The sequence below is a fragment of the Strix uralensis genome, chromosome 28, assembly GCF_047716275.1.
Source record: "Strix uralensis isolate ZFMK-TIS-50842 chromosome 28, bStrUra1, whole genome shotgun sequence".
Classification (NCBI taxonomy): Eukaryota; Metazoa; Chordata; class Aves; order Strigiformes; family Strigidae; genus Strix; species Strix uralensis.
The window spans coordinates 4,975,289-4,989,579 of record NC_133999.1 but is presented as its reverse complement, the minus strand read 5'-3'; the positions used below and the strand labels follow the sequence as shown (position 1 = coordinate 4,989,579).

The following is a 14,291-nucleotide window of genomic DNA, read 5'->3' as shown; positions in this document are numbered from 1 at the left end:
CACAAATACTCTGTGAAGAGTGACAGAGGAGAATTTTACCGTTTTCCTGCCAGTTAAGAACCTAGAACCCACTGAACAAACACAACACAGCTTTATAGCTCATTCTTTACAAGATATTAAGGGGAAGGACACTCAAGGCATCTGCTTAAATAAATTAAGTCTCCTGACAGTCTTTGCAGAACTTTAAAGCAATGGGGAGCAGAATTAACAACCGCCCCCACTGTGCTGAAAAACCCGTTACTCAAAAAAAAAAAAAGCAAGTACGACTGACACGGAGTTATATCAACCATTACAAAATTTATTTAACAAAACAAAACAAAATAAGGTTATGCTCAGGATGCTTCGTGGGCTAGGACTTGTCAGGGCTGGTAGCGATGGGGGTTCCTCGGGCGCTAGACTCGTTCCAAGGCTTCCAGCATAATGATGCTGTTTCCTCTTATCACCTAAAAAAAAAGCGAGAGTTTGGAGCGACCGGTGCTGTTACCCACCACCCTGCAGCTTCCCAGCCCCCCCCCCCACCTAATTTATTTCCCTAAAAAGCTGATGCTGCCCCAGAAATGGAACTCAACTCCCCCACGAGGACAAACACCGATTTTAACCCTAAAGCCCACCCGGATTGCTCCGTGCTGTGACAGTAAATTCATCCCCCTCTTAGAATCCGTCTCGTTTCCCGCGTGCGGGCGGCCGCACTCACCACCATGCCGATGTTGTTCTGCTGTCCCCCCGGCGCCATCTCCACGCACTCATCGATGACAAGGTTCATGAAGGGATCAAAACCCCGCAATATCCCCTGGACGTGTCGGCCGCCGTTTAATTTCACTACAAGAGATCGAGTAAGTTTAAAGAAGGGAAGTGTTGGGTGCGGGGGGGGGGTTCCCTCACCGGGGGACCGCGAGGAGGGGGGTTAATTTTAATTTTGTTCATTGGAGGCATTTAGAGCATCACACCCGGCGTGGGGAGAAAAGAGTGTCCTAAAAGAGTGTAAATTTTAAATTGATGTGGAGTCCAGTGAATAGGTTTTGAGGGCTGACAGCTGCCAGGGCCGGCTCCGCGCGCTCAGCTCCTGGCTGAGGAGGGGCTGGGGGCTCCCCCGCGGCCGCGCAGCCCCTTTTTTACCCCGCGCCCCGCCGCAGACACCCGCGGTAAAGACAACTCAGGGCCGGGAGCAGCTCCGGGCGGCCGGCACTCACACGACAGCTTCTTGTCCATGAACCTGCAACGAGATGGCGGCGGCGGGTAAGCAACCAGGCCAGCCCCTCACCCCCACACATAGCCGCCATGACGCCCGCGGTGCACGCCGGGATAACGGCGGACCCCGCCGGTGTGTGTCCTCCCCCCCCTCCGCCGCCGCCGCCGCCCCGGTCCCGGTCCCGGTCCCGGTCCCAGCCCCAGACGCACTTTTTCAGCTCGGGCGGGTGCGCTTTGCTCATGGCGTCTCCACAGCCCCTCGCTCTGCCGCCCGCGCTGCGCTCTGACGTCAACGCGCCGTCACGTCACGCACCCCGCCAGCCAATAGCGGCCGCGCCTTGCCCTCCCCGCTTCCCCCCCCGCCTCCCTTCCCGACGCCCCTCGCGCCTCCCCGGCAGCCAATCGCCGCCCGCGCCGCCGGTACCGCACTCCCCCGAGTAGCGGCGCGATAGCGGCGGGGCGGGGCAGGCGCTTGGGCGGCGAGGCGGGACGGGGCGCAGCTACACGTGGGGGTACGGCCGCACGGCCTCCACGCGCCTCCCGCCGGGCTCCGGCCGCGCAGGGGCCGCGCAAGCGCACAAGGGTCACGTGGTGCATGGAGCACGGGCAGGGGGGCCCTACGGCATGAGCACATGGGGGGGGCGTGTGTCACCCCTGCGCTGCATACGCGAAGGGGCCGCCCCCATCCCCTGCACTCACATGCGGTCACTCTGTGCCTTGCACACTCACAGGGGTCACCCCCATGCCCTGCACACACATGGGGTCACCCTGTGCCTTGCACACTCACAGGGGTCACCCCCACGCCATGCACACACACAGGGGTTACCCCCAAGCCCTGCACACACATGGGGTCACCCTGTGCCTTGCACACTCACAGGGGTCACCCCCACGCCATGCACACACATGGGGTCACCCTGTGCCTTGCACACTCACAGGGGTCACCCCCACGCCTTGCACACACACGGGGGTTACCCTGTGCCTTGCACACTCACAGGGGTCACCCCAAGCCCTGCACGCACACAGGGGTCACCCCACTCCTTTGCACACTCGCAGGGGCCACCCCCACACCGCGCACACCCGCACAGGTGCCCCCCCACCCTGCACATGCACAAGCACACGTGCAGGGGCCACCCCACCCCTTACACACACACACACGCATCACCCAACACATCACCCAGCTCCCCTTGCACCCACGTGCCAGCTCAGAGCACCCCCCGCCCCCAGCACGGGTGCTGCTGCGGGCCCCCAGGACCTCCGCACCCCCCACCCCTGCACCCCGACCCCGCAGCACCCGCGGGGCGGTAGGAGCGTGGCACCTCGCCTTTAATGACTGCGTGGGGGGGCGCCGGACCCCTTCCCCCCAAGTCTGGCTACTGCTGGAGGGCGGCCAGGCTGTCCTTCATCTTCTTGGCCATGGCGGGGACGAGGCGGAGGTGGTCGTCGCCGCAGGTGGCCAAGCAGGCGTCGAGCTGGCCACGCACCCGCGCCTCCGTGCCCCCCGCCTCCAGCGCATCCTTCGCCTTGTCGTTGCAGTGCAGGGTGCAGCGGCTCAGGCGGTCCTGCGCGGGTTGGGGGGTTTGGGTGGGGAAGGGGGGGGGGGTGTCAGCGGGTCCCGGTGCACCCTGTGCACCCCCTTCCTGGTGTGGGTGTGTGTGTGTGTGTCCCGTCCCCCTCCCATCTTGTCTCACCTGGAACTGCTCCAGCTCGGCGGTGACGATGGCCTGGGCCTGGGCCAGGGGCGCGTGGCAGCGCTCGATGCAGCGCTGCACTTGCTGCATGGAGGCCGCGCTGTCCTCGCAGCACCGCGCGCTGCACCGGAACATGGCGCCCTGCGGGGACACGGCGGGGGGGTTGGGGTGGGTTAGTGGGGTGCAACCTGCAGGGATGCCCCCCCCCCCGCTTTGTGGGAGCAGTCTGGGAGGGGCTGGCTGCACCCCGAGCCTGCAGCTGTGTGCGGACACCCCAGGCATGGGGGGGCACAGGGCATGGTGGGGGGGTACAGGAGATGCACTGGGGGGGCACAGGGCACATGTGGGGGGGCACAGGAGATGTGCTGGAGGTCACAGGGCATGTGGGGAGGGCACAGGGCAGGTGGGGGGCACAGGAGATGCACTGGAGGGTCACAGGGCACATGTGGGGGCACAGGGCAGATGGGGGGCACAGGAGATGCACTAGGGGGGCACAGGGCAGGTGGGGGGGCACAGAGCAGGTGGGGGGCACAGGAGATGTGCTGGGGGGGGCACAGAGCGGGGGGGGTACAGGAGATGCACTAGGGGGGCACAGGGCAGGTGGGGGGGCACAGGAGATGCGCTGGGGAGGGCACAGAGCAGGTGGGGGGCACAGGAGATGTGCTGGGGGGGGCACAAGGCATGTGGGGGGGCACAGAGCAGGTGGGGGGGCACAGGGCGTATGGGGGTGATCACAGGGCATGTGGGGGGGACACAGGGCAGTGGGGGGCACAGGGCACATGTGGGGGCACAGGGCAGGTGGGGGGGGCACAGGAGATGCACTGGGGGGGGCACAGGGCGTATGGGGGGGATCACAGGGCATGTGGGGGGGCACAGGGCATATGTGGGGGCACAAGGCAGGTGGGGGGGAACAGGAGGTGCGCTGAGGGGGGCACAGGGCATGTGGGGGGATACAAACCATGTTGGGGGGCACAGGAGATGCACTGGGGGAGCACACGGCATGTGGGGGGGCACAGGATGTGTGTGGGGGGCACAGGGCATGCACTGGGGGGTACAGGAGATGCATTGGGGGGGCACAGAACATGTGGAGGGGCACAGGGCAGGTGGGGGGGCACAGGATGTGTGGGGGGGCACAGGGTGTGTGTGGGAGCACAGGAGATGCACTGGGGGGGGTCCAGGGTGTGTGTAGGTGACACAGGAGGTGGGGGGGCACAGGGCATGCAATGGGGGGCTGGGGGGCAAGGGCCATGCTCAGAGAGGGGCGTGGGGCAGGCACGGGGCTGGGCCGGGGGGTGCAGGGTTGGGGGGGGCGCACAGAGCTCCCAGGCATGCGCCGGGGGGTGTGTTTGGGGGGGGGAGGGAGCACAGCGCTGCCCGGGGCACACACGTGGGTCCCGCCGGGCAAACCCACGGCGGGAGGCGGGGGGGGGGGCGGCGGTAGCGGCTTCCACGCGGGGCCCGGAGCCGCCCCGCAGCCGCTCGGCCCTGCCGGACCCCCCCCCCCGTCGCCCCGACCCCCCGGTACCTGCATGGCGCGGATGCGCTCCCGCTCCAGCCCCTGCACCGCGCCCTCCACCGCCGCCTGCACCCGGCTCTGCGCCGCCTCCGCCATCCCGGGCCCCCAGCCCCGCCCCGGGGCACCGGCGGGGGCGGGACCGTCACGGCGGGGGGGGTGGGGGGGAACCCCGGCTTGTGCTGCACGGCGCTGCGATGCCTCAACTGCAGCGACCACCGCGCCGGGCAGCGCCTGCACCCAGGATCCCAGAATCATCTGGGTTGGAAAAGCCCTTGAAGCTCCTCCAGTCCAACCATGAACCTCACCCTGACCGTTCCCAACTCCACCAGATCCCTCAGCGCTGGGTCAACCCGACTCTTCAACCCCTCCAGGGATGGGGACTCCCCCCCTGCCCTGGGCAGCCCATTCCAACGCCCAACAACCCCTTCTGCAAAGAAATCCTTCCTAAGAGCCAGTCTGACCCTGCCCTGGCGCAGCTTGAGGCCATTCCCTCTTGGCCTGCCGCTGGTTCCTTGGCTCAAGACTCCTCCCCCCTCTCTGCACCCTCCTTTCAGGGAGTTGCAGAGGGCCAGGAGGTCTCCCCTCAGCCTCCTCTTCTCCAGACTAAACCCCCCCAGTTCCCTCAGCCGCTCCCCATCAGACCTGTGCTCCAGACCCTGCACCAGCTCCGTTGCCCTTCTCTGGACACGCTCGAGTCATTCAATGGCCTTTTTGGAGTGAGGGGCCCAAAACTGAACCCACTCATCGAGGGGCGGCCTCACCAGTGCCCGCACTGCACTGCAACACCTCGATGCAGTGTCTGTGCAGCACTGCAATGCCCGAACTGCACTGCAATGCCCACGCTGTGCTGCAACACTTGCACCATGATGCAGTGCCCGTGCTGTGATGCAACACCCACCCCGCGCTGCAAAGCGATGCGAAGCCCCCGCCGTGCCGCAGCGAGGGCCCAGCTCTGCCCCGGCGATGTTACCCCACCAGGGTTATTCATGATTGTGACATGACAGAGCACCCCCTGCCACCCCGCAATCCCCCAGCCAGGGCTGCGCTGAGCCCCCATGGCCTCATCCTGCCCCGGGGCCGGTGCATGGGCCGGGCACCATCATAGTGGGCATGTCCCAGGTGGGGCAGCGGTGTGGGGCAGCTGCCAGCCCCATCTCACCAGCCATGGCAGCGAAGAAACCAAATGCAACACCCACCCCCCCCAGCCCCAGGCCCCCCCAAAATGCTCCGGGGCCCATGCAGGGCACCCACTGCCTCTCTGCAAACACATCCCAGCGCCGCTGGAGTGTTCGGGGACCCACGGGGGGTTTGGGCTCGACCCTTCCTCGAAAACCTGCTCAATTTATACCCTGCAGCAAAGAACCAGCGTCCTACACCTACCAGAGCTGGGGGGGCCCAGGGAAGGCCAGAGGCCACTTCCAAAATAGCCCCGTGGCCACCCCTGTGCCCCTAACCCGAGCCGAGGGGTGGGGGGGCAGGATCTGGCCCTGCTTTGCAGCAGCAGTTTGCTCTGGGCTGACCCCGACCCCTCCTGCGCACCCCAGCACTATCCCACCTTAGCCCATTTCCCAGCCCGGTACACTGAGGCCAGGCTGGGGTGGGGGAACATGACCTCATGGGGGGGCTCAGTGCAGGATGAGGCCTGTAGCTCCATGCAGGGGGGGAGCATCGGCCTGGGCCCCCCGCCCAGCCCCAGCGAGGCCATATGCGCTCCGGCACCTGCGCACCAGCTGGGCCGGCGGTGGGGGTGCAGAGGAAAGGGTGTGCGCACACACGCACCCCCCCCCCCCCAACACACCGCACGCACACCCACCCGGGCACGGCCCAGCACCCGGGCACAGCACCCACTGCTCCTCGGGGACGGCTGGTTGCAGGGGGGGGCCCAGTGGTGAGGGAGGTGCCATCAGCCACTGCCCCCCCCCCCCTCCCCCGGGCTGCACCACAGGGGCTTTGCTGCTGCTGCTCTTAGTGGTAAAATATATTAAAAAAAGAAATTAAAATCTGTGAAAGGGAAGGGGTTGTCCCCAAATTGCTGCTGGCTGCATCCTCCCCCCCCTCCAGCTCCTGTGTTGGGGGGTCTCTCCCTGGGGAGGCAGCTGGGGGGGGTCCCCACTGAGCATGGTGCAAGGCTGGGCCCCCCCAACCCTGAGCAGGATCAACCCCGAGCAGGATCAACCCCATCCACCCTTCCCTCCCCCCCTCCTTCGCTTCACGGTTTGGGGTGGAAACATGGGGGATTGGGGCTGAGCCCATCACCAGGGTTCAGTTCTGCACCCCAGGGATGCTCCCCCCGCAACCAGCCCCGGGACGCAGCATCTCCTTCACAAATATTCCCCCCCCCCCCCAAAAAAGCCTCAAGAGACGAGTTTTCTGAAAAAAAGTGTCCTTTATATCACTTAAATAACTATAATCCAGGTATTAGGGGAAAAAAAGACCAGCCGATCACAATAACATATTATAGAAATCATAATTAATTTAACCACACAAAATAAATTAAAACATTAAATATTAACTTTCAGTGCAACATATACAGAAGACATGAGAGTAACCATGGCTTAAAAAAAAAAAAAAAAACAACCAAAAACAAAACCCAAAACAAACAAAAAAGCTTCGGGTTGGTTATGATAAAGACTACGGAAAGGATTAACGCTGTACCGGGAGGTTAGAGCACCGGCCCGAGGAGGTTTCCTAGGATTAAGGTTCATTTTTTTATTAATAAAAAGCTCGTATCTGTCCCCAAAGTGAGCACGGTCTGTGCGACTGCCGAGGCGGAGGGTTCGCCGGTGTTTCTGTCTCTATAGAAAAATAAAGCCCCATCCTGCAGGGGTGGGGGGGTTCTGGTTTAAAAAAAAAATAATCTGAGAAAAAGGAGAAAAAAAAAAACCCCAAACCCAAAGGAAAACCCCAAGTCGCACGTTGCCGGGCTGGGGTTCGGCTCTGCGGCACTGCCAGCGCTTTGCCGGGGCGGGGGGTGTTGCAGAATAAAGAAAAAAAAAGAAAAAAAACAAACCAAAAGAGGAAAACAAACCAAATTAAAAAAAAAAAAAAAAAAGACCAAAACCAGAGGAGAAGATGCTGCGCTGGTCCCCGGCACGGACGTCCTGGGTGAGGGGGGTGGCGGGATCCCCCCCCCCCGCCCCGCTCTGTCAGAGTCCTGCGGGAAGGGGCCGGGGGGGGGCGGTTACACCGCGGGGATGCCAGCGGCCGGCGTCGCGCCGCGGTGCCCCCCGGCCCCTTTACCCGTCTCGGCGTGGCAGCAGGAGGTGCCACCTTTCAGGAGCCCCCCCGGCTTCTCCTGGCCGCTGCCACGGCACCACGGGCAGCGTTTGCGCAGGCGGCAGCAGCTGCAAGAGAGCGGGAGGGGACGGTGAGGGGCTGCCGGGGGGCTCCATTTCCCCCCTTCTTGGGCTGCATCCTGCCCCAAACTGGCTTGGAGGGGCGCTGAGGTGACCCCCCCCACCCCACCCCGTACTTACTGTATGAGCACGCAGACGCCGATGAGCAGCACGGAGGCCACCACCGACACCACCACCAAGGCGGTGATCGTCTGCTTCTTCTGGTTGGCGGCCACCACGGCCAGCAGGTCGGCGTGCTCGCACCGCGTCCCCACGTACCCCGAGTGGCACCTGCACGGGGCGGGGAGGGACACACGGACACAACCTCAGCACCACCCGAGGACCACGATGCCAGGCAAAGCCAGGTTCAACCCCACTTTTTGGGGGATTCCTCGCAGGGACGGGTTTTTCCCGGCACTTACACACACGCCGGCTTGTCCTCCTGGACCAGGAACCGGCACGTGCCGTGGAAGCAGAACTGGCTGTGGGAGTCGGGACAGTCGTTGAAGTGCGACCTCACCGCTGCCGCCACCGGCGGGCCCGGAGCTGGGAGGAAAAACAAGGAGAAAACAGCATTTTTATTTTTACGTTTTGCCATTTGCCAGGCCAGCAGATGCCCAGGCGTCACCGACGGCGGGGCGGGAGCTCTGTTTTCGGGCTGGATGCGTTTATTTTGAGGTTGCTGGGTGGGACGTGGGCCGGTGGCCATATCCCGGCCGGGACCACCCTAAAGGAGCCCAGACGGGTCCTACTTAAACCAGCACTGAGAATAAGCCTCACCAGCACTAGAGGAATTTCCTAAAGAGCTTAAAGCTTAAAATGGAGGAGGAGAGAGTTAAATAACGGCAGAGCTGGCTGCAGCCCTGGACCGGTGGCTTTGCTGGGGATGCTGTTTTCCATTATATCCCGCGCTGGTTTAAATTATCCTCCGCAGCAGAGACGGAAAACAAATATCCTGCTTTTGGATTAGCCCGGGTATAAAGCACATCCGATCGCTGTCGTTTCAAAGCCACCTCAAGTTCCTGTTGCCGTGAATTTATGGCAGGCTGGGGTAATTAAACCCACGTCTGCCAAATGCTTCCGGGTCTTCGGGGAGGCGAAGCGAGGAAAGACGGAGCGGGGCCGGCTCAGCCGGGGACGTGCCGGCGCGGTGGCCCGGTGGCCCCGTCTCTGGTGGTGGGGACAGAGGCATCGGCGGGAGGTTTGGAGATATCAGAGCTGGTGGCAGCATCCTCGGAGTGCTGGGATTTGGTCTTCGTGATGAGAAATGCCACCGCCAGCCGCATCGCTGCCGAGAGCGTGGAGAGGGGCAAAATCCACGCCTCCTGCCTCAATACACCCCCCAAAATAATCCTTTTTGGGGGTTTTAACCCGCAAAGCTGAGCACCGGACACAGCTTTGCACAGCCCTGCTGCCAGCACCTGCCATCCCCCCCCAGCCTGGGCTCTGAGCGCCCCAGCACTGGTGGGGACAGTGTCACCAGGGCTGCACGGGGCAGCGCGTCCCTTTGTCCCCCCCGCTGCTGGCAGCGCGTCCCCGGATCCAGCGCCGGTTCCCGGGGCGTCCTGGCTCGCATTAAGCCTCGGTGCGCTCGCAGCTGCCGGCCACATTGCAGCCGCCTCATCCTCCCGCAGCCCGCACGGACCCCAAGGTGTCCCCAACCGCCCCTCGCAGTGGCCCCTTTCCTCCAGCCCCCCCCCGGTTGGACACGGATCCGTCAGGAAAGGGGCCGTGAGCACCCTCAGCTCCGGGGTTTTGCTCCCGTTTCCTTTAACGCTTCCCAGCCGATGCCGTTGAACCATCCCATTTTCCAGCCCCAAAAGGAGATTTTTCCACCCCGGCCTGCAAACAGCCCTTCCCGGAGCCGGCACATCCCGACTATCGGCAAAGCCCCCGCGCCGTGCCGGGGGGAAGCGAAGGGCTCTTGGCTGTCGCAGCCCATTGTGCCGCTTTTATGAATGAGGCGATTTATCGGGCACCACCGGCACGGTGCCGCCGCGAGCCGGCGTCAGGCACCGGCAGCTTCCCTGCGGTTAACGAGACCAGACTTCCCCGCACGCTAAGTGGCTGCGCGCCAGGATTTGACCCCCCCCCCCCCACCCCCAACCAAGGTGCGTGGGGAATACCCGCTGCAGAGCCCCGTTTCCCACTTTCCCCTTGAGGATAAAGCACTGGCGGGGTCAGCATCCCACCTGGGGGACCCGTTGGGGAGGAGGATGGGATGTGAGAGCATCCCTCTGGCTGATCCGGCGCCGGGATGGGTTTACCTGCGCCCACGTTTCGCTGCCTGTTCCCAAGAAATCCCAGAAAAACCCACCCCGGGATCGCGCCGGTTCTGCCCCATCGGCAAACTCACCACTCCGGGCCGCCGTGGTGTTCTCCAGCGCGTGGCACGCGGCGAGCAGCACGCCTGTGGAGAGGCCAGAGAGACGGGGGGGGGTTTACACAAAACCACTCGAAGATTTACAAGGGTTTTTAAAAGGAAAACGCGCGGGTGTTTACCAGGGTGCCGGCGGAGGTGCCAGCCACGCAGCCGCCCCCGTGCACCGCACCGCTGCCGCCGGCTCTGCTCCGGCAGGGATGCTCCCCCCTTCTCAGCACACCAATATGGGTGTTTCCAGCCCAGATCCTGCCCATACCTGGTCTCCCACAAGCGCAGGGCACAAACATCCCTGTTTTCCAAAGGGATAAGGAAGCCCTGAGGCACCGGACAGCACAACCCAGCTGGATCCTGCCTCCCACCACCAACCTGCTGCGGGGCTCCCCGGTGCAAAATGCCCCGGCACAGCGGGCTCCGTGCAGGCAGAAATATTCTGTACAGGCAGAAATACCCTCTGCAGGCAGAGCTACCCCTGCAACCCTGAGCATGGGGGGGCTGCGGGTTCAGGCAGGCTCAGAACAACCCCCCCTGACCCATCCCTTTGTGGGGGACTGCCCAGGGACACCCCCCTGCTCCCCAGCTAAGAGGCTTTCCCAGGGCACCTCGACCCCGGGGTGCAAAGCCAGATGAGGCCAGCAGCCCCTTCGCTGGGTTTGACCCAATTTCCTCCGTGGGTTTAATCAAATCACGCAGAAAAAGCGACGGGTGAGAGACCAACCCACACGCCAGCCCTTGGCCTTGGCATCCAGCAAACCACCCTGCGCCCGGGCGCTTTAGTTATCGCAACAGCTTCCTTCATTTCGCCTTCTCCCCTTCGGTCCCCGCTGCAGAACTCGGGGATTTTCCTCCCATGGAAATGTAATCAGAGCCATCCCATCTCCTCCCAGGTTGTTTTTTTTTTTTTTTGCTGTCGCCGCTGGCTCGTTGCTGGAAGATGCTTCACCCTCCTGCCCTGCTCGTGCCGACACTCGCACCTCCGCACGCCGAGGAAACCCCGCGTTATTTGGGAAATGGCTCATCCCTGTGTCACGGGGCGGCCGGATCATCCCCTCCAGCTTTCCGCCTTGTCCGTCCTCCCGCTGGGACCCCGCTTGGCTCCAGCGGTGCCTCTTCCCCACTTCTCCCCGCCGGCGGATAGAACGTCCCGCTCGTGTCAAAGCCACTTTGGCCGGAGGAGCCCGGCTGAGGACGCAGCCTGGCTCGCCCTGTGCCACCGCCTCGTCCCCGGTCACTGCCCCAGCGCCCGCTGCCTCCCCTCCCTCGCCCCTCGGCGGCAGTTTTACATCTCCGATGCCGGCCGAGGGCTCCGGTGAGCTCCCCGGGAGCCGGTGTGGGGACGCTGGGCACCTCGCCGAGACACGGAGCATCCGCGCCCTTGCTTTGACCGGCCAAACCGGGACCCCCGAGAGCAGGGCTGTGTCCCTCAGCCACCCCGAGCAGCCGCCCTCACTTGATTTTTGGCAATCCCATCCCGGCCCCGTTCTCAGCCTTTTCTCTCCCCAGACCTGAAAGACAAACCCTCTGCCATCTCTGGTTTAATTTCAGAGTCAGCACTCGGCCGTGCCAGCCGGGCTGCCGCCCCCCAACCCCATCCTCATCCCTCCCCTGGCCCCCCACTTTGGGAAGGGCTCCTTGCCATCACCCCCAGCCAGCAAAGCCCCCTCCCAGCAGAAGACGCCCAACTTGCTGATGGACCCCAAGCCTTGCTGATGGACAAACACACACTTAACGACTCCGTCCCCAATGCAACATTAATTACCAGCCTCTGCTTCTCCTCCACCACCTCCACCAGCGAAGGACTCAACTCCTCTTGCCCCCAGCATCTCCCAGTGACTTTGTGACAAGCTCCCAGTTATCGCTGGGGTTTGTTCCCTGCCCCAGGTTTTCCCTCCTAATCCACTTGGCTCACATTTTCTCCTCGGCTTCGCAGATCAGCCCTTGGCAGCCATCAGGTACATCGGGCTAGAGGAGGTTCCCCTTTCCCTTGGTATTTTAAGTGGATGTTTCACTCTGCTGCTTCCATGCGGTTTATAAAGGGCTCCTCTCCCCGTCGTGGCAACCAGGGCACCACAGAGGCTTGGACCCAGCCCAGGCTGGAGGCCGGGAGCAGCCATCACCCCTGGATTGGGGGTCTGGGGAGCGTGGGGCGCCTCGCCGGGTGGGAAACCTGCAGCTCAGCCCCACCTCGGGGCTGGAGAGGTCCAAAGCCACACGAGCAGCAAAGCAGCAGGGAGCAGAGGGGACACAGCTGTCCCCAAACCGAGCTGGCAGGAGCCTCTGGATGAACAGAGGAGGGACGCGGGTGCTGGAGTAACCAACCCCCTGCCCGAGGGATGCTCGGCGGAGGAGACGTGCCGGAGGAGCGGAGCGAGGAGGCACCTCGGTGCGGCCGTGCCAGCGCCGGAGCGGAGGGCTGGAGGGGGGCCAAGACTGGCTACTTTCCTGAACCCAAGTGCTGCAAAGAGCCTCTTTCCCGCCGGGCCAGCGCTGCCTCATCCCCCCCCGCCAGCCCTGGCTTGGAGCAGCCCCGGAGCTGCGGGTGACACGGGCAGGGGACGCACAACTCTCCTCCTTGGGGACAGCAGAAGAAAAAAAAAAGCCAACCAAGGTCCTGCAAGTGTTGCCCCAGCGCCAGCCCCGGCCGGCCCTGGGGTCTCCTTCCCCGGCACCACGGCATCACCCACGTCCCGGCGAGGAGCACCCACGCCCCGGGTCTGCGCTCTCCCACCTCTACAGTCATCAGATCCCCGGGCTGGGAAGCGTGTCCGGATCCGTCCCGTGCGCAGCATCACCCGGTCCAACCTCGCTCAGCACTGCCTCACCCCAGCAAACCTTCCCCCAGCAAAAAGGGCCACCCGATTAACGTCCCCTCCTTCTAATTGCAAACCCAGCAATACGCTCTCGCTAATTAACTCTACCTAAAATAAATGAGCGAGACTGGAGGGCTCGCTCGCCCGCCGAGGCCGTACTTACAAGTCGTGGCGAAGGCGCGTTCCCACAAGCGAGGAGCGGTTAAGCAAATAACTTCGGGAGGGACCAAAGCCAAATATTTTGTAGGATTTAAGGAGCAAGAGGCGACCGATTCACAACCTGACCCCCCCCTCCCCATACACCAGCCCCCCCCCCCGCTCCTTGTAGAGAATGAAACCTATTTAGGGATGCTGGGGCTGGATGCTCGGGGTCGGGGCGGGGGGAGCGGGGTCTGTCCCAGCTGCTGAGAAAGTTTGGGGGAGCAGAGCCCCCGTTGCACACACACACACACCAACCCCCCCCCTCCCAGCTGGGGATGCCCCGTGCTGGGGGTGGCTCAAGCGTCTCCGCAGCCGCCGGTCGGGACGTGGGGGACCGGGGGTGTCCCCCCCCACTCCCCGCCCCGCACCTACCCATGGCCAGCGCGGCCGCCGCCTCGCCCGGCATGCTGGCGGTGGGGCTGGGGGAGCCGGGGCCGGTGGCTCGGTCGCTCGGTGGGGCCGGCGGTGGCGGAGCCGGGGCGCGCAGCAGCGCGGCGGGGCGAGGGGCCGGGCTCCGCGCCGGCGGAAATGGGCGCGGACTCGCCGCCAGCCACCGCGGCCCCGGGGCGGAGCCAGCCCGGCCCCGCCACCCCCCGGCCCCCCCCCCCCCCCCCCCAACCTTCCCGGGCATCCCCCGCAGCTCTGAGTGTCCGTGTGTCCCCTCCACCCCCCCGCGGGGTGCTCACCGCTGCCCCACGGAGGGAACCAGCCCTGGGGGTCGCGGGGATCAGGACCCCCCACTCCGCTGTTCCCCCCCCCCCCCCCCCGCGGTTCTTGCTGGGGCTGAAATGTGGGCTGGGGGTCACCCCGTGTCACCCGTCTGCGCGGCCTTTGCTGCCAGGCGGGGGGACACCCGTGGGGGCGAGTCACGGCTCCCACCGGGACCCACTGGGCGAATCCACCCCGCCACCCCCCCAGTGAAACCCGGGGCCGCCAGCTCTCGGCTTTGCACCCAGGGCCGTGCTTTGGCTGGGGTAGGTGGGGGCCGGGAGGAGCAGCCCGCACCCCCCGACACCTCGCCGTGCATCACCGGACACCCCGCTTCCCTCACCGACCACATTCCTTCAGCCGCCGCTGGCCCCGCGCCCACGCTCCCACCTCGCTGAGCCCAGCCTTTGTCATCCCTAAATCAATAAGGCCGAGCCCAGTTTTCCTTCGGCAGGGGGGAAGGAA

The 14,291-nt window shown here is 64.3% G+C and overlaps 3 protein-coding genes across 3 annotated transcripts; all 3 read right to left on the bottom strand.

Annotated features, from left to right (window-relative positions):
• Positions 1–277: 277 nt before the first annotated feature.
• SNRPG (small nuclear ribonucleoprotein polypeptide G) lies at positions 278–1,518 on the bottom strand. Its single transcript, XM_074852205.1, has 4 exons — positions 1,399–1,518; positions 1,191–1,213; positions 695–819; positions 278–443 (listed from the first exon to the last, which is right to left on the bottom strand). The coding sequence occupies exons 1-4, from the start codon at positions 1,428–1,430 to the stop codon at positions 393–395; spliced, it is 231 nt and encodes a 76-aa protein (XP_074708306.1). The 5' UTR covers positions 1,431–1,518; the 3' UTR covers positions 278–392.
• A 975-nt stretch (positions 1,519–2,493) lies between these two features.
• On the bottom strand, positions 2,494–4,524 carry FAM136A (family with sequence similarity 136 member A). Its single transcript, XM_074852189.1, has 3 exons — positions 4,402–4,524; positions 2,877–3,017; positions 2,494–2,747 (listed from the first exon to the last, which is right to left on the bottom strand). Exons 1-3 carry the CDS (start codon positions 4,486–4,488, stop codon positions 2,559–2,561), a joined length of 417 nt encoding a protein of 138 aa, XP_074708290.1. The 5' UTR covers positions 4,489–4,524; the 3' UTR covers positions 2,494–2,558.
• A 2,234-nt stretch (positions 4,525–6,758) lies between these two features.
• TGFA (transforming growth factor alpha) lies at positions 6,759–13,597 on the bottom strand. The gene is made up of 5 exons (XM_074852142.1): positions 13,491–13,597; positions 10,084–10,137; positions 8,150–8,273; positions 7,869–8,018; positions 6,759–7,736 (listed from the first exon to the last, which is right to left on the bottom strand). The coding sequence occupies exons 1-5, from the start codon at positions 13,522–13,524 to the stop codon at positions 7,574–7,576; spliced, it is 525 nt and encodes a 174-aa protein (XP_074708243.1). The 5' UTR covers positions 13,525–13,597; the 3' UTR covers positions 6,759–7,573.
• Positions 13,598–14,291: the final 694 nt, after the last annotated feature.